The 22,453-nt window shown below is 32.1% G+C and overlaps 2 protein-coding genes and 1 long non-coding RNA gene across 5 annotated transcripts; 1 reads left to right on the top strand and 2 right to left on the bottom strand.

The window, feature by feature from the left end:
- The first annotated feature begins 11,139 nt into the window (after window positions 1-11,139).
- On the top strand, window positions 11,140-16,290 carry LOC111399564. Of its 3 annotated transcripts, none has more exons than XR_002703741.1 (4): window positions 11,140-11,252; window positions 13,295-13,398; window positions 14,653-14,835; window positions 16,197-16,290. It is a non-coding gene; the product is annotated as an uncharacterized LOC111399564 (long non-coding RNA). The 3 variants fall into 3 exon arrangements; XR_002703742.1 differs by lacking the exon at window positions 16,197-16,290 and adding an exon at window positions 12,717-12,815 and having other exon boundaries at window positions 14,653-15,095; XR_002703740.1 differs by lacking the exon at window positions 16,197-16,290 and having other exon boundaries at window positions 14,653-15,095.
- Window positions 12,399-16,464, bottom strand: LOC111399559 (sulfoquinovosidase-like). Its single transcript, XM_023026957.1, has 8 exons — window positions 15,470-16,464; window positions 15,258-15,390; window positions 14,666-14,881; window positions 14,303-14,458; window positions 13,969-14,221; window positions 13,313-13,713; window positions 12,917-13,033; window positions 12,399-12,837 (listed from the first exon to the last, which is right to left on the bottom strand). The coding sequence occupies exons 1-8, from the start codon at window positions 16,462-16,464 to the stop codon at window positions 12,502-12,504; spliced, it is 2,607 nt and encodes an 868-aa protein (XP_022882725.1). The 3' UTR covers window positions 12,399-12,501.
- A 3,552-nt stretch (window positions 16,465-20,016) lies between these two features.
- LOC111399562 (probable U3 small nucleolar RNA-associated protein 11) lies at window positions 20,017-21,861 on the bottom strand. Its single transcript, XM_023026958.1, has 6 exons — window positions 21,561-21,861; window positions 21,065-21,154; window positions 20,896-20,987; window positions 20,748-20,802; window positions 20,381-20,464; window positions 20,017-20,256 (listed from the first exon to the last, which is right to left on the bottom strand). The coding sequence occupies exons 2-6, from the start codon at window positions 21,143-21,145 to the stop codon at window positions 20,173-20,175; spliced, it is 396 nt and encodes a 131-aa protein (XP_022882726.1). The 5' UTR covers window positions 21,146-21,154; window positions 21,561-21,861; the 3' UTR covers window positions 20,017-20,172.
- Between the last annotated feature and the right edge of the window lie 592 nt (window positions 21,862-22,453).

The raw sequence follows: 22,453 nt of genomic DNA, 5'->3' as shown, positions 1-22,453 counted from the left end.
AGGTAAGAAATATCAGGTTCATAACCAAATGCTAGTTGCAAAGGTGAATATCGATAATAGGTAGTTGATCTAATATGAACCAATGATGCAGCATGTAATATAGCATAACCCCAAACAGAAGTTGGGATTTTTGTTTTGATAAGTAATGGTCTAACAATAAATTGTAGGCATTTAATAAACGACTTTGCCAAACCATTTTGTGTATGGACATGCACAACTGAATGTTCAATTACAATCCCAATTGACACAATAATCATCGAATGCTTGTGATCTAAATTCACCAGCATTGTCAAGGCGAATAGTTTTAATTGAGTAATGGAAAATTGCGCTCGTAATTTTATAATTTGAGCAAGTAGTCTAGAAAATGCTACATTCCTAGTGGAAAGTATGCAAACATGTGATCATCTCGTATAAAATCAATTAATACCATAAAATAATGAAATGGTCCACATGGTGGGTGTATTGGCTTACATATATCTCCATGAATTCTTTCTAAAAAAGTTGAAAATTCAATATTGACCTTTGTAGTTGAAGATCTAATGACTAACTTGCCTTGCGAACAATCTACACATGGATAGTCATTAGGTAAAATAATCTTCTGGTTCTTTTAAAGGATGTCCACGTGAATTGTTTATTATTCGACACATCATTATAGCTGCTGAATGTCCAAATCGATCATACCAAAGAATAAAATTTTTTGGGTCAATGAACTTCTGGTTCGTGACATTATTTAATTCAACCATTTTAATAAATGTATAATACATGCCAGATGAGAGTGTATAAAATTTTTCTTTAATCTGCTTCTGATCAGAAACAATAGAGGTTATGCAAAGATATTTGGTATTACTTTCTTGCATCGTCTCAATATGATATCCATTGCAGCTGAAATATTTAAAACTAAGCAAATTTCTTCTAAATTTGCTAGAATAAAATGCATCGTCAATATATAATTTTGTATTATTTGGTAAAATAATATAAGCTCTTTCGGAGTCTTCAACGATATTTGATGCACCTAATATTGTATTGACATTATTTTTTTTCAATGTTAAATCCAAGAAATATTTTTTGTCTTGAAAAATAGTATGTGTAGTTGCACTATCAATCAAGCAGATATCTTGACAATCCATCATGAATCTATCAATATAACAAAATAGATATATTTAAAAAAAACTTGAATTTAAATTTAAAATGATAACATAATGACTACTGCAAAATTAACGATGCATAATAAAGTTCAAAATTTTTGCGAGAAGTAAAAACATATTTCAAACTAAATTTGTAAAATAAAGGGAAATACTAGAAACATAAAAAAAAAAAAACTAATATACATCTTCCATTACACCACCCCTAATCAAATGATCAATATTCTCATTTGGATCAGTAAAGAAATCGAAGACATCTAAATGAGTCACATCAATTGGACCATCATACTCAGCAAAATTTGTCTCCATTTTTTCCTTTCTCTTGATTGATTTTTGATAGAGATCTATAAGATGTTTTGTCGTATGATAGGTACGTGTTCAATGCCCTTTCATTCCACATCTAAAACAATTTTGTTCGTATACCCTTTTAGATGTGCTACTTTCATTTACTTTGTGCCTTTTGAAATTGTTGCATTGTTGTTGATAACTTTGTTGATTATTTCGTCTATAGTTTACTCTGTGTGCATGTCCGTGTCCATGTTCAAATCCACGTCCACGTCCACATCCACATTTTGATATTACATTGCTTCAGACAATGGTACAAGACCAGTTAGATGTAACCCATGATTTTTCATTAGCAGTTCATTATTCTGTTCAGCAACAAGCAGGTAATGTATAAGTTCTGAGCACTTTTTGAGACCACGCTCGCGATATTGCTGCTGCAGGAGAACATTCGAGACGTGAAAGATGGAAAAAGTTTTCTCTAACATAACTTCATCAATGATTTTTTTCATACAATGTCAATTTTGAACATATTCTGAACAATTTAGAATCATACTCACAACAGTTTTCAAGTCTTGCAAACAAAGGTGCATCTACTCATAGTAGGCTTTGGGAAGGACTATAGTCCTTTGATGATCAAATCTCTTAGTTAATTTTTTTCAAAGAACTTGTGGATCCTTTTCGGTGAGATATTCAATTTTCAGCCCATCGTGAAGATGATGATGAAGAAAAATGAGTGTTTTTGCACGATTCTGTAGGAATTATTTGTTTCATTCTTTTATTGTCTCTCCCAAACCTTTTGAGATAAAATGGATATCAGTATCGAATACCCATGATAGATAATTTTTTTCCAAATATATCAAGTGCAACAAACTGGAGTTTGCCATTTGATTAACTACACAGCAAATAAAATACAATTAGTTTTGAAGTATGTGATTAAACATCATATAATGATTATTCAAGTAGTCAATAACATAAGTTACGTGTTTTCCTTCAGAGATAAACACTAAAATAATATTTTCTTCAAAACATATGCTATTTCATGAGCACGTTGTATTTTATTATTATTTTTCAAGATCGATACGTCCATATTATTTTGGAATATTGAAAAATATAATTTATACTCTTCCGGAGCAGGTAATATTCTTCAAGAATATTAACTATAATATTGTGCTACTTCAAGACCTTCAACAAACTATTTATAATAGATAGATCTTCGATTAATATTCTTCTAGAATATTAATTATAATGTTGTGTTACTTCATAAGCAATAACATGATAGAATATTAATTTAAAACTTATGATAGAGCAACACAAATATATAATCAAGTTAAAGAATATTAATTACCAAGCAAATAAAAAATAATTACCAAATAGATTAGATATGAATTTATATTTTAAAATTAATTACCAAATATGTATTAAAAAAATATCTTGAAAAGATATGCTTTATAGTTATTATTCACCATAAACATATATTTTACATCAATAAAAAAATTAAAGAAAGAATTACATAAATTAATACATCTAATGCTACACATATACATGAATTAAAACAGGGTGTACAAATTTTTTTTGCCTCAAATTGACATAAATTGACATGAATTCAAATTTAAGAATTGAAAACTTGCAATAGTGCCACATAAAACCATGGATTAAGGATGAATTCATAAGCATCTAATCATTGCCATGACATAAGCATCTAATGATTTCTACTTCATGAAATTGATTACCACATAATAAAGATGTAAAATAAAAAGGCAGAAATTGATGAATTGTAGTGGACGAAGTAGCCTCCAAATTTGGATTGGTACCATGAAAAAAATTGGATGTGAACTGGATGAAGTTGAATTAATGCATACGTATAGATAGAATTCACATGTTGCCAAATTAAATTTGGTATACGTGATTATGTTTATAAAAATTATTACCTTCTAACTAATTTGCTTTGATTTTGATAGAATCGTGCTGGTAACGTGTTATAAAACTAAAGGGAAGAGAGAAAATAAGCGAAGAAATAAAGAGTTAAAACTCAATTGTGTATTATTATTAACCAATGCCCTATATTTGTAGGGTCCAAAATAAGAGTTACAATTGGAATAAAATAGATTTTCTAAATTAGATAAGACTTATCTATGTATCATGATAATATATAAAATTAAAGGGAAGAGAGAAAATAAGAAAAGAAATAAAGAGTTAAAACTCAATTGTGTATTATTATGAACCAATGTCCTATATTTATATGGTCCAAAATAAGAGTTACAATTGGAATAAAATAGATCTTCTAAACTAGATAAGACTTGTCAATGTATCATAATAATACTAAATAATCATAAATAATTATCTCATTATTTTACAACACTTATACTATACAAATTAATGGATTGTAGTTATTTGTATATTATTTACGGATATTTTTTATTCTTTACGTAGTAAGAACGAAAATTTAGAATTCAAATTCCACAACTTGTTTATGAAAATTTTAAATTTTACAAGTCTTAAATGAATTTGACCTGCAAGCAAAAGAGCCAGTAGAGGATCAAAATTTTATTTATTAAAAAAAGAAGAAGAAGAAGAAGATTTTTCAAGTAAATGAAATTGTTCCTTCATACTTGTGGTGCAATATTTTGTGGGGGATATGTACCCATTTTGCCACCTCATCCCAATGTTCTTCACCCGAATTGAAATAGGGACCTAAATTAATGTGAGTATTCATTATACTATGTTGTTCCACCATTTTGTATTGAGTAATACTATTCATAGTCGTTCACTGTGATAGTCGCCCTACGTGATATCTTGCATGGCATTTTGTGATTTGATGTATTGATGTAATATATTTTTCTTGCCTCATATATCAATAATTAACCGCTACATATATACCACATAGGATGATTATGATACAAGTAACATTATTCTTTTACGTTTAAAAAAAATGCATCATAATGTACATCGTGAACCCTTCAAAATGATATCTAGAAATGACCCTAATCGACCAACCGAAAATGAGTCGCAAAGCATTATGTAAAAAACATAAAACGCTAACTAATGAATGAAGAATGCTACTCGGCATCATGGGGAAGACCCAACACCCCTTACTACATGGAATTCACGTAGAAAGGCTGAAAACAGCCTTGGATCTACCTTATGCTTGGTGGATCCCCGTATCAAAATGAAACTCCTATCCTTACTGGAGATGGAAATGGATAGAGCCAGCTCGCCCTCAGAAACACTATCTTGATTCGATTCTATGGATGAGTTAAGCTCTATTTATATATGGAGACCTAGGATCGATTTGGCCATTTGGGTCGTGGCCAAGCCGGTCAAGAGCACAAGACTTATCTCTTTTTTCAAATTAATAAGAAATTTGAAATCCTTCTTTTTTTCTCTAGGCTTAACTGCTACTTTTAACATAGTTGAAGTTAAAAGTACGTATGAACAAGATATTATGTGTACAATTTCTTTTTAAAAAAAAAGAGAAAATAAAGAAAGTTAAAATAAACAACACTTACAAATTATAAGGCCATATCCTTCATCAATTAATCTGTCAACAATATCAGTTTATCTTGGATCTGAAACTTTGCGTCTTTTCAGACCTTTAAATGAATTGACCTCTCTATGCAAGATGTAGGGATGGCAATCAGGCCGAAGGGCTAGTCGACTCGTGAAAATGGGGCTCATGGGTGGCTCGGGCTCGTAAAAATACAAGCCTGAGCACGAGCCAAGCAGGCCGAAGCGTTGGGCAAGTCGAGCCCGCTTAGCTTGCACAAATGGTGAGCCGCTCATGGGTGAGTCCGTGGCTCGTCAATTAACAAAGCTCATGGCTCATTAAGTACGGCTCATGGCTCGCCAATTTAAAGTGACTGTTTTGGTCACTGAACTTCTTTTGTTATTTTTTTTTTAAAAAATTTTCCCACTTCAATAAATAGCCCCATTAACTCCCATTTTTATTATTATTATTATTTTTTAATATCTTAGTTCTCAACTCTCTTGTGCAAAATAACATCAATTAATTAGTTAATTATCTAAAATTAAACAATATTGATTCAATTTTTACAATTTATTCAGTTTCAATTTCAATTTATCCAATTCACATTTCTCACTACATTTATTGAAATTTCATCCAATTCTTGTTTCCCATTACATTTATACTTTTCTAGTTATTATATTTGGATTTCATCATAAACAATCAAACAAATGGATTCACGCTCATTTGTTGAGGGCTTGTTCGACACGGAATGTGGCGAAACATCTTGGACGCCGCAAAGTCAATTTCAAAATGAATTTACCGGTCTAAATGACGTACCCATACCTGAAGATATTGACATTAATGGTCATGGAAGCAACAATCTAATTGATTTGATTGATATTGACGTTAACGAAGTGGAACGTGAGAATGAAAAGTTTGAATTAAACATTCCAAGATGCAAATGGCTTTGCCAAAGGGGAAAAACAAGCAAAATGTTGGGATCACTTTAAGTTAATGTCAACGAAAAAAGTCATCGATGGCCTTGTGAAATCTAAAGCAGTATGTAAATACTGCCAACAAAAATTGGCGTGCAAAAATGAATTAGTACCACTCATCTCAACCGCCACTACAAAGCATGTGCGATCAGACATAGACTTTTTCCAGCGGTCAAACACAATTGCAATTTGACAGTCCAGGCCTCGGTTCTATGACTTTATCCCTATCCACATAGGTGTATTAGGAGGAGAAAGCTCGAACCAGAATAGTTAAATTTGTTGCCGCCACTAAGTTGTCTCTAGCTATTTGTCGATAACCAACACTTCATCTCGTACTTAAAAGAATATCTGCAACCAATATATGTTGGTGTAAGTCAAAACACTCTTTGTACCGATACAATACAATATTTCAATGATTCAAAACAATAATTAATTATGGCTTTACAATAATATGAGGGATGTTATGTCTTTAATTTCGGATATATCGGAAGGGTTTAATAAAAGAGCTTATATAACTGCAATCGCACGCTATGTAAACCCAATTTGGTGTATGCATAAAAAATTATTGCTTTTAGAATTATTGAGTTTCCTCACAATACTAATTATATATATAATGATATTATCAGTATTGTTAGAAAATATAATTGTGAGACTAAAATTCGGTCTTTTACTTTCAATAATGCTAGTATTAATAAGGCAGTTGTCGATAAATTGTGTAGGGTACTACAACCTGATTTTGATGGGTATTTGTTTCATATTCGTTGTGTAAGTCATATTTTGAATTTAATTGTGCAAGATGACTTAAAACATATAAATGATGAATTTTAAAGGATTAGAAACGCACTATTATATATCACGATCTCCCATAGTAGAAAACAGTTATTTGAAGATTATTGTGTCGAAATAGGGGTGATGACTGTTAAAATATTTATTAGCGACATAGGTCATAGATGAAACTCTACTTACTTGCCTGAAGTCATATGAAGGTATTAAACATTTAATAACTAACTTTTATAATAATAGACACGTTAGAAGCGATGACGATGCTATGTTGAATGAATCCGATAGGCATTTAGCTTTGAAAGATAAAAGATTTTTGACATCTTTTAATAAGACTGCAAAAATTTTATTGGGCATTTATTATCCCACAAGTTGTATGGTGCTTGAACCTCTTTATATAATTGCAAGAACATTGCATAAATATAAAAATGACTCTGATTTTAGTGAAATTATAATTTCTATAGAATTAAAGTTTAAAAAATAATGGGAAGACTTACTTATATTATTTCCTTTAGCATGCGTAATGAGCTCTTGATATAATTTATCGGAAACTAAATACGTAGTTGATCAAATTAGCAAAGCCTTAGCGTTTAATATATCTATCACCTATAGGAATTTAGGGCAAACATTATATAAAATGAATGAATTATATCCGGACCGAATGGTGTGCAATGTTAGTCGGGTACCCTCCGCACCTACTCCTTGTACTGAAATTGAAGAAGGTGACGCCGAAATAATGAATTTAGTTCAAGGCATCGATACATATAGGCATGATGTAACTGCAATGTGTTCATTTAGTGCCATGTCGTCTACATCTGCATCTTATCAAACACTGGCCGCAACTCAAAATGCGATGCCTGTCGAATTAATTGATTACTTCAATTAAAATATGTTAACAGATAAAATAATTTAAAATATTCAGAAGAGGTAATTAAATTCTGGTGAAAGTACGAAAAATGTTGGCCAGTTGTTTCTACAATTGCAAAATATCTGCTAACACTTCTAGTTAACAATATTGCTTCGCAGTCTACTTTTAGTGTAAGTAAAAGGGTTTTGACCGATGTCAGGAGTCGACTGAAAAAAAATGTTTTGGAAGTGTTAATGTGCGTGAAGGATTGACATGACATTCATTTTTGACTACAAGATGAATATGCCAAAATTACATTCGTCAGGTAAGTGATATTCGATTTAATTATATTAATCAAAATTTCTTATTTTTTAATCATTACATTTAATTTTCTTAAAAAAATTGTACACGTTACAACAAATTCTTTGTGTATAATTTTTAAGTACACCTACTTAAAATTGATGTAGCCGATCCCAAGCCGGAATAAAGGAGGAGAGTTTACATTTTATCTATTTTAAAAAGAAAACGAAAAACTGTATTTTTTGTAAATGGATTTAAAAAAAATCGTCATCATTACATAAATATTTAACACTTTATAGAAAATATTACTATATGTTAAAAAAAAAAATTGTCTTCATTAAATTATTTTTTTAAAAATGCATTTGTGTACATTTGTCTATTCTGTTTAAAAAAAATAGACGAGCTCGCGAGCCAAAGCTCGGACGAGCCATGAGCTCATCACACGAGCTGAGCTCGTGTGTATTGCCATCCCTAGCAAGATGCAATATGTGAAATGTATTTTAATGAAATTCGTCCAGATTAGACTTTTTAGTCTGATTACTAAATTGAACAAATTGATAGTGATATTCGGTAAAAGCGAATTGTTGAAGTTTATAAAGAACTACTTTAGAAATTTTCAGGATACCTTGATTGTAGTCAATTTGTCCAAGTCAATAATAAGCTTAAAATTGTATTTCTTGTAAAAGTCCGATCTTATTGTCGAAGGAAAAATTCATATAAAATAAGACAAAATCAGTTTAATGATGTCATTGCTTAAATTTTGCGTTACTTTTACGTAAACTTTTAAATTTATATATAAAAAAAAAAGGTTGAACCTCAACCTTGAGGGCTCCCACCGCTCCGCCTAGAGCTTTGTGAGGAAGGTAAATCACGGGATGTGCCCCAGTGGGCTAGGGAATAAGAACTGCCTATATACTGCGCCTACAAGGAGTCCAATTCCATGTCTCAGAAAATCGAACCTCCACACTGCGACTGCCAGCAAGGCGTGAGATAACATCACTCATATCCTTTGCACCACTGGGCTATGTCTCGGGGGGCAAAATTTTAAATTTATGAATATATAGGATAAGTACAAAGCGTTTTAGCAATTATTTTATATATTCACAAGTTCACCTCATTCCCCACTCATAAGAAGATTGCATTTTGTTAAGTTTTAAAATGATAAAGTAATGATATTTGGCATAATTGATGCATAGCACCGATCTATGAAACGTTATAGGTTAGTGCTGCATTGTTCAAGATATGAAAACACTTCAATTTTATTAAACAATATAGTTATGACCCATTGCCACATAAACTTTGCTAAACGACATTACTCAACAAGATATCATAATAACTAGAACAGGTCATCATATTTGAAGTTGCATATATATGTAGCCCAAATATGTTCCCGTTCGTCAATAACATGTATTAATCATATGAAGATTTCACAATGTACCAAGAATCGAAGCTTTGATGGATAATTATTAGGGGAATAAAAAAAATCACTTATCATTCTATACATCAATATGTAAATCATCATGTAGAAATAGCATTATCATAATTTTTTTAGGGTAAAGAGAATATTTTATGGACATTTGGAGAAGAATAATGCTATTCACAGAGTAATTATTGCCACTTGAATTAATTATCATCTAGACTTTAGATGAATAATATTAATTTTCAAAAAAAGCAGTGGTGTGATGAAGGGCGATGTTCTTAGTTTATGTTTGGCAAAGCTTAAACTTTTAATTTATTGCAAATTTCAGATATTTTCTTTGAGGTTTTTGACAATTTCAGAAATCTTTTTAAAAATTACACAAACTAAGTTTACCCTTCAAGTTTAGAATAATGTACGATTTCCTTGACCACTTTTATGTCACACTATATAAATAATAGTAGTTATGCTTGAACTTTTTTAGATGGTAGGCTAAAACGACCTTCTATGTAAAAAGCTAAATCTTCTGTTTTTATTACTTTTATTTTCATATTTATAATAAATTTATATAATAACGAAAGTCGGAAAATTTGAGGGTCTTGGATTCCAAATGCCCCATTTATTCCACCTGAACACTAGTTTAGATGACATTGTTAAAATATTAGCATTTCCAATCATGCATGCAATTAAACAAGAAGATTTAGAATGATTCTATTGTTAGAAACAATTTTTAAAATCTTTAAATCAAATAATTGATAACTAGTTCTGGAACTCATTAATTAAAAAAAAGAAAAGTTATATTTACACAAATTTTAATTATATTAAAAGTTCTTGTATTTTTCACTTATTCTCACACTTCCATTACTTAACATATTTTGTTTTTATTAAAATAATAAAGCAAATATTGGTTGTACTTTTGTATTGTTTTTTTGCTTATTTAGAAATGAGGGACTATTAATTCTTTTACACTATCTTAACAAAATTTTTGGACACAAACAGTCATCAAAGACAAGATGTGCTGATTAAGAAAAAAATGGAAATTAAAGAATGCAATTAACATAAATATGATAATAAGTAGATGTTAGAAACATTTAAAGCAACTATAATACGGGCAAACTTCTAACAAAAGATGAGGTGTCAATACAAAGAAAAAACATATCATCCATAAAATGAAATTGAGCCAATACACAAGGACTTGATGTGCAAATAAATGTGCAATAATCAGGGTAATTGGCGCATTTAGTCCCTAAATGTTGTCCTCATGTCTAATTGGTCCCTAATGGTTCATTTTTGGTGATGAAATCCCATACCGATCACTTCTTTGCATAACCAGTCCTTATGGATGGATTCCATGTTTCCCAAAATTCCAATATTCACGACATTCTCGCGTTTGCTTGACGACACCATTTGTTTGTCTGTTCCTCTCATCCCAGCCTTCTTCGGTCTCCCTAACATTTGTTTACAGTGCTAGAGCTAAATGATGTTATACGGTGTTTGGCAAGAGCTACTGACCTATAAGTGGAGCAATGGTAGGAGAGTATGTTCTGAGATAGGAATCTTTATCATAGTAGTGCAATTAATTTAGCGGGTCTTTGCTATTTAATTGAAGACGATATTGCAAATATGTATGAGAAAATCCGATAGTTGTTGACCTCTAAACGAACACGTTCTTATTTGAATATCTTCTACATTAACCAAAATAGTAGCAAAATTATTTACCTGGTACTTGTTCTGAATTGGATGGAATCCATCCAAAAGGACTGATTGTGCAGGAAAGTGATAAGTTAGGGACCTCAGCACCATAAATAAAACGTTAGAGGACCATTTTGCACAGGAAGAACAACGTTGAAGACTAAATGCGCCAATTACCCGCAATAGTCACGTTGAGAGAGAGAGAGAGAGTCGATGGAATATCCCACAGAAGTATTCGTATCCGTTAAACTTGGAACTCTGAACAGCCATCCTGCGTTACCAAATAAGTATCAGATTTTTGTTTTCTATGGATTATTATCTCTGCTTCAAGGTTAGTTCTTTTAAAATAATTATACTGCAGTCCTTTGTGTTTGAAGGATATGATTATCTCAGCATATTTACTCATTTGCTATTTGCTTTTTTTCATTTTTAAACGGTGTTGGAATTGTATTTGGAAGTTTCTAATACAGTATAGTTTTAGGATTTTCATTCCTAGGGATTGATTATTACTGGGCTGTTTATTATTCACATGAAGTAAACTCCATTGGCATATGATTGTGTGCATTATTCGAATATATATGATTGTTCTGTACTATTATTGGCGTATGAAACTGGTTTTTTGTGCATGGAGATACATTTTTGTGAAGAAAATTAGGTTCCTAATGTTGGAGATCACACAGGAAATATCTGTATTTTCTTGGAATAATTATTAATTCTCAAGTCAAGAAATTTTCCATGTGGTTATTTAATTTATTTGGTAAGTTTAGTATATAGATATTGATTTGTTTGATGTTGAAACCAAGTGAAATTTCTTTCCCAAATTTCGCAATCCTATTCTCTTTTCTTTCTTTTCCTGCTGAAGCTTGAGCATTTATTGCCTGAGAGTTGGACAAATATCTGAAATTCATGTTTGCCTTTTTTAATTTGAACACAATTAAAGTCACATCTAACATTTTTGAAAACTTTTTATCTAAGGTTTCACTCAGTAGAACAATGCAAGTGTTTGAAAATGGGTTGCTAATGTTAAGAGATTGACCATAAAATTTAGGACTTATAGCTAGCCCAAAATCATCATCAAGGTGCATAACTATTGCAATTGGCTGAAGGGACCAGGCCTTATTTATTTTTGCGTTGCTTTTCTTAAATATCAGAAATGAGAAATTATGGGACAAATTATGTCAAGAAACATGATTTTATTTCAATTGTCATCTTTGTTATCTAAACCAATCAACCCCCACCTTCCCCCTTCATAATGTTATTTTTTTCGTATCGTATTAGTTTTTGGAGAAGTGATTAATGTTCAAATAGAACAGGATAATAATTTAGTGAAATTCAAGCAATTGTAATGATTTATCTACTTGTATGATGATGGTTATCATCATAAAAAATAACAAATGCCTGGTAGAATATGAGAAATGTAGAGAAACTGTACATCTCTTTGTTATATCTACTTGTATGATGATGGTTATCATCATAAAAATTAACAAATGCCTGGTAGAATATGAGATATGTAGAGACTGTACATCTCTTTGTTAACAAACCTAAACAATTCTACAGCATCCATTTCGGTTGTAACTTCTTTATAGGACATTGTATTCTTTGAGGTTTTTCAGAAAGGTGTCTCCAATTTTAGACGAGTCTTTGACAAAAATGGCTGGGTATCCAATTGGAGCTTCCACCCAAGCCTCAGAACCTGGTTTAGAATATAGTTTTCCTGTCCAAACATGCTTCCATGAATAGTTTTCTCCTTTTGGAAAATAAGCCCTAACCACTTCCTTGCCTTTATCTAGAACAGGCACTACTAGGATCTCTGTGCCTACTAGAAATTGCTGATACGTTAATGTATGCACGTATTCATCTTCTGGATAGTGGAGGAATAGATGGCGACAAACAGGTAGGCCCTTTTCAGAGGCCTCCTGTACAATAAACATTAACGGAGATGGTTAGATTTCAGTTCCAATTGCTTCAAGTTTTTACCACCAACACTGAAATTACCTTAACTAGTTGGATCCTGTAAAACTTCCAAGCTTTGTATATCTTGGCAAAGCGTGCGAAATGCGATAATGTTCTGTGGTTGGAGTAGAACTGGCTGTTGCTAGTTGGTTTGTTTCCCTGATTGAAATGTCAGAAATTAGCAAACAATTGTGAAATCTCATGGCACTAAAAAGCGAAGAATAATAAAATTAAAAAAGCAGAGGTACTTCTATGAACAATGATGATAAGATGCCTATTTATTTGTTAAGTACGATTAGATTTGAAGTTGAATTCCCACTTTACCCTTTGAGCAACAACATATACAATATGCACTGAAACGAGCTCCTTGCATGGTGATATTAGAATAGATGTTTAATTTTTTTTTTATACATTTTACAGGGCAATCTTTCGACTTACTTCATGTGTCCGGAAGACAACGGAGAATGCATTCAGCTCCATCCACCGCAAGAGTAGTTCTTCGCTCCTTTGATACTTAAAAAATGGTAAGTTCACAGAACAGTAGCCTCCAATATCACTATGATTCAAAGCATACCCTGAAAGTCCACTGCTGAGCAATCCTACCACTGCACTCTTTATCCCATCATTAGCTTGCCAGCTTACCATTTGATCACCTTCCCAAAATAGGGTCGCCCATTTTGGACTATTCCTGAAACCAGCCCTCATGAAGAATACCAGGCCGTCTTCTGGATCTTCCTTCTCCTTACCCACGAGACTACTTTTCCATTCTTCTACAAATTCCCTGTTTATTTTTGCCCATAGCTCTGGGTATCTATTATGGGCCGTAATTGGATCTTCACCTATGAAATTGTAAATGAACTGGGTTACACAATGGATTTGAATGTTTGGACTAGAGTTTCAGTTATAAGTATGTCGTAGTTGCATTTTTCTCAAGAAGATGTAACAATTGTACACATTACTATGGGAAGCAAACAGGGGAAATTTATGAAGAGGAAAAAAAGTTGTGATATGTAATTGAATTATTTTTTAGTTTTTCTATTTTTCTTTTTAACCTAGAGACTGAAGTGAGGTGACAACATAAGTTTGACTTCAACCTGAATAAAGGCAGGCATCAACTGGCAGGCCTTCACCGAAATCAGCCATCCATCCCCGGACTCCATCATCCACCATTTCTTGCAAAATCTGTTTGAACCAACTTTCTGTCTTTGGATGGGTCAGATCCAGCATTCCAACATCAAAAGCTGTATTAGGAACCATATATGGGTCTCCATTTTTCTCCTTCACTAAGATGTCTAACTTTGTCGCCTCCTCAAATAGGTTTCTTTTTGCATTAGGCTTTTCGTCCATCTGCATTTATGAGTCGGAGGACCGTCATCAGACATATTATACCTGATATTAATTATAATTACTAATGGTAGAGTTGCATACCAGAGCTAAACAAGGATTGCAATATGTCATCACTTTAATATCCCGTGCACCTAGATCTTTGATTAATTGCCGCCATCCTGAGTACCTATTTGAATCCACTTCCCAGTTCCACCAAAGTTGTGATCCAATAACTGTTTTCCTCTGCCCTACCCAGTCCTGCGTAATGAGCATAGGATGAAATTTTTACCCATGATCCATTAATCATTTCCAGTATTCGTGATCATATGTCAATCCCCAACTTCAAAGTAAAAATAGAATGAAAAATGACATATAGTAAATACATTTATTCTAGGTTCAAGTATATTAAAGAAATCTTAATGAAATAATTCCATTTCTATATTAACTTATAGGTTATTGTTCAACCTGCAACCAAAATGCCGATACTGGAGTTTCTTGAGCCTGCAGCTCCTTCCACATATGACGTACTGTTTCGGTGCCACCTTGCAATCCCACCACAGCACCTGATATTATCCAGTCGGGAAGTTTTTGAGGTCTCCCAATGGTTTCTGTGAAGTGTTCAATAAGCTCAGTAGGTGAGTTCCCATGCAGTATTCTACCTTCAACCAAATCTCCATGCGTCTACAAGAATTTCCAATAGTTGCAGATAATAAGAGAGTGAAAATTTTGGTTCTTGAGTAAACCTTATCTGAATGGAAACTCAATATACAGGAAATATGTTTTTATTTCCTTTCTCTGGGGTCCAAGGACTCTTGTTCTGTTTCATGTTTTCCTCGTTTGTACCGACTTTGAAAATTAGATTATTGGAGTGAAGGAGTATCTTTATTCTTAGTCATCAAGGTTTTGAACTACACACTCTTTTAACACCTCCAGGCATCATACCATATTAATAGACATACTAAGGTAGCCATCGTGGAGTTTTGGATTATGCTTATAATCCCAAATGCCAACTGCTATTTATGATGACCCTACAATGTATTGACGAAGATTTAGATACCTGTATCTGGACGCTGTCATCTTTCGTTAGATCAAATACTGAATAGTTGTATCCTTCAAGGTAAAGTGACCTCATTCTTGATGTCATATAAAAAGGTGAAGGAGCATAAGTTGTACTTTCATCACCCCCTGCCCTGCATTTAGACAAAAGCTCATGTTAAAATAGTGATTAATTTGATCTTCAACTATTAAAGATATTTTATAATAGTTTACCTGTAGCTAACCAAATTCGCTGCAAATGTGATAGGTTGATCACCTCTCCCTATGCCTTGCTCTTGAACAAATATTGGCACCCTCTTCCCCTTGAAGTCCATATGTGAAAACTGCTCACCAAAACCATAGAATTTTTCGCTTTTTTCACTAGAATATGTAATGCAGATCCTATTAAAATCAGTAACACCTTCATTCTTCATTATTACGTTTTCCTCTTCTGCCGGTGAAACTGTTATAATTCCTCTCTTCCTCGAAAAATATCTACTGCATCCAATTCGAAGTCTCCGAATTCGACCAAATTTTGAAATGAAGGCTCTGTAACCATAAGTTCTTGGAGAAAGCTTCTGCCGATGTTCCACTTTTGGCTTTGCTAGTCTCACTTGGAATCCAATTTGATTTTTGTTTTTCTGATCAAACAGCATCCAGTACTTAGCATAAGTGGACGGCTGTTTTTCTATAAATTCAGAACTTTGTATACTGTTTTTCCTTTTTTTCACACAGAAAATCTTCCCAGTAATCAGAAGAGCAGGTAACTGTATTCCTTTGTTCTGTCTTTCTTGGTCCAGTCCATTGCTAAAAGAGGTAAAATCTTGATTATTTGCACATAAAACGATATCAGATGTATGAATGGTCCTGATATTATCAATGGTTTGATGATTGCATATCGAGTGGATATCTCTGTCTTTGATAACAAATGATCCTCTACTCTCTTCAATCTCTGTTTCAGCCACTGCTGCAGAAACAAAGGATCGTCCTGGGACGGTCGACCACATGGATCTTGAAGGCTGAGACTTATGGAAAATACAGAGAGACCCGCCATTTTTGGATGACCAATTTGACTGAAAATCCTTTCCAATGTCATAGATCTGTTCTGAAGGGACTGACTGAAAATCGAATAGAAGGTTTCCATGAATACAAGGGAGAGTTTTCGGGTTTGAAGGGAAAGGGTTGTTGAGGTGTTTATGGTGTTTCTTGGTTATTTTCAGGGATGCCATATGGGATTATGAGAATTGAAATGAATATACTATCAGCTATATATACAGATTCAGGGGCATAACATTTCTGTATTTCTTTTTCAAGATTCTTTTAGTTTTTGAGATGGAGGACAGGTTGTCCTTTCGGACATATTAATGTGGGAAACTGATGGTTAAAATGTGGAGATGGAAATATGTGCATGAATTTACCATTCTATCCTTATTTATTGACATTCATGGTAATCCACTAGTTTTCCAATTTTGACCAATTAGAAAGAAAGATTCAGGACTTTCACATTCCGATTCTGGGTTCTGAACAAATTTTGAATTGGTCATATGAAACTAGAAGATGAGAATAGAATGAAAGGGGTCACTTTATCGACTCTAAATTCGTTGTGTATAGAACTTATTTTAGTACTTGTTTATCTTTATATGAGTTTACGTGTAGAAGTTTTATTATCTTTCAAATTGCAATTATTAGAAATCGAGATAGAGATTAGAGGAATAATCTATAGTCGTAGTTGTGTACAAGAAAAAAAATGACAATTAGAGTTAGCATGGCCCATTTTTCTCTGGTAGGATAGAAGTAGGTGGGAGGGCACCTAGGCGATTTTCTTACAAGAGTTCCGTTTGGCCCCCATTTTGTGGAAATAAAAAGAAGTGGAGTAGTGTTTTTTTTCAAAAATGAGTGGTTAAAAAAAAAAGGAAAATTTTTCGATTTACGTGTAATATTATTTTATGGAAGATTTTGTGATCTAAAATAGATGTGGGAGAAATGGAATGAAATGGAATGAAAATTAATAGGGTCTCAAATGTGTACTTCAAAGTTCAAAAAATAAACAATGGTTAAAAAAGAATGAAAAGTTTTCGATTTACGTGTAATATTATTTTATGGAAGATTTTGTGATCTAAAATAGAAGTGAGAAAAATGAAAATGGAATGGAATGAAAATTAATGGAGTCTCAAATGTGTGCTTCAAAAAATAAAAGATAAAAAAGCTGCTAAAACTGTGCATCAAGACGTGAATCGGGTGCGTTCACTTAAATCAGTAGCATTTTATATAGAACAAAAGCAAAACTCAAATTCCTTTACAAAATCACTGAATTGTATTTTGTATTCATTTGGAACTGAGGGTGTGTTTGATTGTAAGAATGGAATTTACATAAAAAGAAAATAAATTTTAAGTAATTGAATTATCTAAAAATTATTTATATAGAAATTATCAATTAAATGTATTTGATTGATTTTACTTTCAACTTAGAAAATGTTATACAATTAAAGTAATTAAAGTATTTCATGTTCTTGAATCTAGCAATTAAAGTATTTATATATCTTCAAAATTTGTTTCGAAAAAAAAAAAAAAAAAGAGGAAAATTTCGGGTCGATGGTGAGCGGTGGCAGTGCCGCTGTTAGTTGGGGCGACACCGGTAAAGGCGCCCACTGGAGGAAAAAAAAAATTTGGGTTTTGGGGAGTTGGGGACGGGGGGTGTCATGCAATTTATGAAATTGCAGGCCCCCGCATGCAAATAGTTTGGGGAGTTGTCTTGCAAATTCTAATAGAAAGCGGAACATTCAGTTTATTTTTAACTACATATTTTCTATCAATCTACTATTCCAAAACGGATTCTTAGCCAAATAATGGGGCTCAAACAAGGGCTAAATAATTTCACAAAAAAAAAAAAAGGATTGAAAACGACTTTAAAGAGTCAACAAAATAGTTATCTTTAAACTCAACTTATAAGTAACTCCTTTCTCCAGGAAATATAGGGAAATAAACGGAGTAACTGGCACAACGACCTCGTAGTCTTCCCTTCATCTCTCTCGCACAAACACATGCAGAGGAGAGAGAGAAAATATCTTCTTAACAAACTTCCTTATTTTTAAAATCCTTTCAAATTATGTAATTAATTTGAAAAAGATAGGACCCATGTTATAATTCACAAGTGATATGCAATATGTTAGGATTCTAAACTTTGTACAAACAAAGAAACAAACGTACAACATTGATGAAACAAAATTTCAGCTTAAAATAAACAATAATTAGAAATGAATTATTGGTAAGAGTATACATTGTATACCCAAAAAGAATTTGTTGTTTATATAAGTATTTGAGAAATCCCGCCCAATATTATAGTAAACAACGTAGTTCTTTCTCGTTACAATGGAGTAAATATTCAGTAAGAAAAACCAAATTATTGAAAATAAAATTATTTGAATTTGTCCCAAAAATGTTAATACTAGACATTCACATAAAGTTTAAGTTTGTTTTTAGAGGCTGATTTTATTAGTATTATTATTAATGTAATCCTAAAGAAAGAAACAACAAATTTTACCGAAATATTTAAATTGACAATTTATTTTTTACTTTTTTGAGAATATGATAGTGGAGGAAGTCCTCTTAGAGATATATAGAGAATTAGGCTTGATAAATAGTTCAATAGGCATCTCATGTATTTTTTGGTCAGAGATAAAAAAATAAAGAAAAATTGGTTATCTTGAAATAAACAAAATTTTTATCAATTTTTTAATTCTTTATATTTTGATATAATCTTTAATTCTACTATAAGTTACAAAATTATAAAATTTAAGGAATGCTAATCTTAATTGAATCACATATAAATTAAAATGAATCAAATTAGTCGTCACTATATGTCTCATCGTTCTGGATGTTGAAAGCAAAATTTAAATAGATATTTTTATAGAATTTTAATACTATACATGTTAACGAATGTTGTAGTTTTTTCGTTTACTATTATGGATATTTTAGTTGTTCCGTATGTTGTAAGATGAAAGTCTAGAATTCAAATTCCACAAATCGTTTTTAAAAACTAAGCATGTAACAAGTCTTAAATGAATTTGACATTTAAAATACTATACATCTCTCTCTCTCTCTCTCTCTCTCTCTCTCACACACACACACAAATACGACAGGCGATTATTTTTTAACATTTTATTTATAATCTTATTTTAATCAGGAAAAAAAAACGTTGTTAGTAATATCAACTAAATTGCAGATAGTCAACATTAATTGAAAATTTGATAACATGCTGTCAAAAGAATGTAAAGAAGTAAATTCACATCAAATAAGTCAAAACCAGTTTAATGAGACCATTGCTTAAATTTTTTGTTAGTTTTCATTTAAATTTTAAATTCAGAAATTTATAGGATGAGTACGATGTATCCTATATTTTGTATATTTAAAAGTTTGCAATATTATCACCAAAAAAGTAATGTTATTTAACAGACTTGATACTCAGTACCAATCTATGTGACATTAGATTACTCCTACATAGTTCAAAGTATGAAAACACATTTCAATTTCATTAGACAATATAGTAATGATCCCCTACCACATAAACTATTCTAAATAACATTACTCAATAAGATATCAAAAACTAGGTAGGAGACATTATATTTGAAGCTGCTAACATACACACACACACGCACACGCACACGCACACGCACACGCATATGTTCGTGGTCATCAATAACTTACATGCATCATATCATGATTCACAATTTATAAAGAATCGAATAAAATTATATAAGTTAATAAAATTAATGTTTACGATGAAGTAAAAATACAATTTTAAAATTAACGTTCACAAAGAAGAATTAAAGTCTTAAGAGGAACAAAGTGTAAAGATAAATAATAGTCAAAATCAACATAAAATAATAGTATTACTTCAAATTTATTAGATACTCATCTACTATACATGTAGTCAATGTCTAAGAGCCACCCATTACTTGATTTTCCGTAAGGACTCCGTCATCGACAAATTGATTTGGATTCTCAACAGTTGCACTTTCCTTCTACAAGAAGAACGTAACATTAGAGTAAAAGCTTGAAATTTTTTTATAAACAAAAAATCTAAAACACAATTGAAATTTGCAAGGTTCAAATTTCATCTAAGCAAATATGGGGTTGGAAAGCTACCTGTAAATGATTCTCTAATAATTTCCATAATTCTTTTACTCTGCTCTTTGAGGCTTCAATATCGGCATCTATTTCTTTAATTTTCTGTATCACACAAATAAATTATTTTCGAGTACTGAAATCTCTTCAAGTATGAGAGTTTCAAGGTTTGCAAGTTCTCATTTACTTTTGGGTCGATAATAGAATAATTAAGATAAGAAGAAAATATAACAACGAAAGTGTTACCCACGATAAGCTAATAATTTTGTATATTATGAGTTCATAACTCAAGCATCATGACACGATCATGAGTTCATTTAAAATAATAACCAGAATGGGGACATAAATGCAATACATTAAAGTAAATAGAAATCTATATAAATCAAACCTTTTTCAGCAAAATATATTTCAGATCATCTTTTAGGTACTTATTTGCTCTTCTCCTGCAATTGTATACAGCAAGTGAGTTCCAATTAATTGGAAACAAATATTTTAGAAATAGATAAGGAAATATTACTTAGAGAATTTGTTCTCACTTTAGCTTGTAGAATACACCAAATTTTTTTGTTTTGATCCTCTTTAAATAAAATTCATCTGGGTTCCTCAATGCCGCTTTTAGCTTAAGTTTCTGCAGGCAAACAGTGACTTACAACGAATAGAAGCTAAAAAGAGATTTTGAAGACTAAATTCGAATTCAAAAGTTACCCGTAAAGCCTGCTTCTTTTGGTGATAAGCTCGTGCACGCTCGATATAATCCTTTTGAATTTGTTTCCTTGTAGACGACATTGCTATAGTCTGTAACAAACATAAAGAAAGGATCTTGTCAAAGATTTATTGCAAAAAATAGAAAATAATAATAATAATAAAATAAAACAGCTAAAAACCCATAGAATCCCCCTGCAATTAGAAGAAAAATAAATTTATATGCTCAATAGAACAAATCATAAAAATCAGATACTGATTGTTGTTTCGTCAAAACTAAAAAGTTTGGTCGAAATCATTAATGCAATCTCCAGAGTAAAAAAAAAAAAAAACCTACACAAAATTCAGACGGATGTTCGTTTGGTTATGAAGGTACCAAGGCCATTACCAAATATCAATTTAGGGTTTCAAAATTAAGTTTCAAATATGTGACACAGAATGCTAGTAATTAATCTATGAAATTTCTGTTTCTATTCAAGAGAAAAGAAAATATTTTTACCTTATCTCAGTTAAAGAATTGAGAAGAACCAGACTGGATGGTGATGTGAAGCAATTTCAGCGGCTGCTGCAATGGCGAGGAGGAGCTTCTCGCGAGTTTTATCGTCTTATAAAAGGTCTAGTGATGGTTGGCTCCTGGTAGCATTAGGTATCTAAATCGCATCACTTTTAAATGCGACTTCTGATTATTATTAATTATTACTCTACCACTATGAATCTTTTATTTATAGCATTATTTAATCAACCGAGTTGCGAGTTCAATATTTTTGTAGTGTAACTCAAAATCATATTTAATAGCAATGGAAGTCCTCGCCGGGACCGTCGCTCAAGCGATAGGTTAGTGATAGGTGGACAAAAAGTTTCTGAAAATATTTTGATACTCGCACAAGCGAGAGGCTAGCGACAGCAGGTATGCTTCTGTTCATATGGTTGCGATGTTTGGCATGCAACACCTCGCCCATAACTCCTCATCCTCTATAGTTAGGATCCTTTAGACATCCATTAGGCATCCCATATTACACTTGCATTAAGCATTACATAATTCTCTTGCAAAACCTCTTTCAAAATCATTTATAAACCCGTTTTCTTCTAGTAAGACAAACTCTGTCAAAGTTCGCCGATACTTAAGGTTTGAAGTGCTTCTACCACAAGTTGAATCCATTGTAGCTCGAAAGACAAGTGCCGCAAACTGTGAGCACTGTTGTGGGGTGATTTTGTGATGCGAACCCCGTAGCAACGTTGACTACAAAACCCACAACGAGATTGATGAACCCAAGAAAGCCAAATTAATACAAGCGTTTAGGATTAACCCAAAAGAAAGTCGAACCAAAAAACTCAACAAGAACGGCGCTTGAAAGACCCCTTGATCACGCAATTCAAGAATGAAATTCTGTT

Source organism: Olea europaea, chromosome 9, assembly GCF_002742605.1.
Source record: "Olea europaea var. sylvestris chromosome 9, O_europaea_v1, whole genome shotgun sequence".
Taxonomy (NCBI): Eukaryota; Viridiplantae; Streptophyta; class Magnoliopsida; order Lamiales; family Oleaceae; genus Olea; species Olea europaea.
Note: the sequence above shows the minus strand (reverse complement) of the source record. Positions and strands in the feature narration are given on the sequence as shown.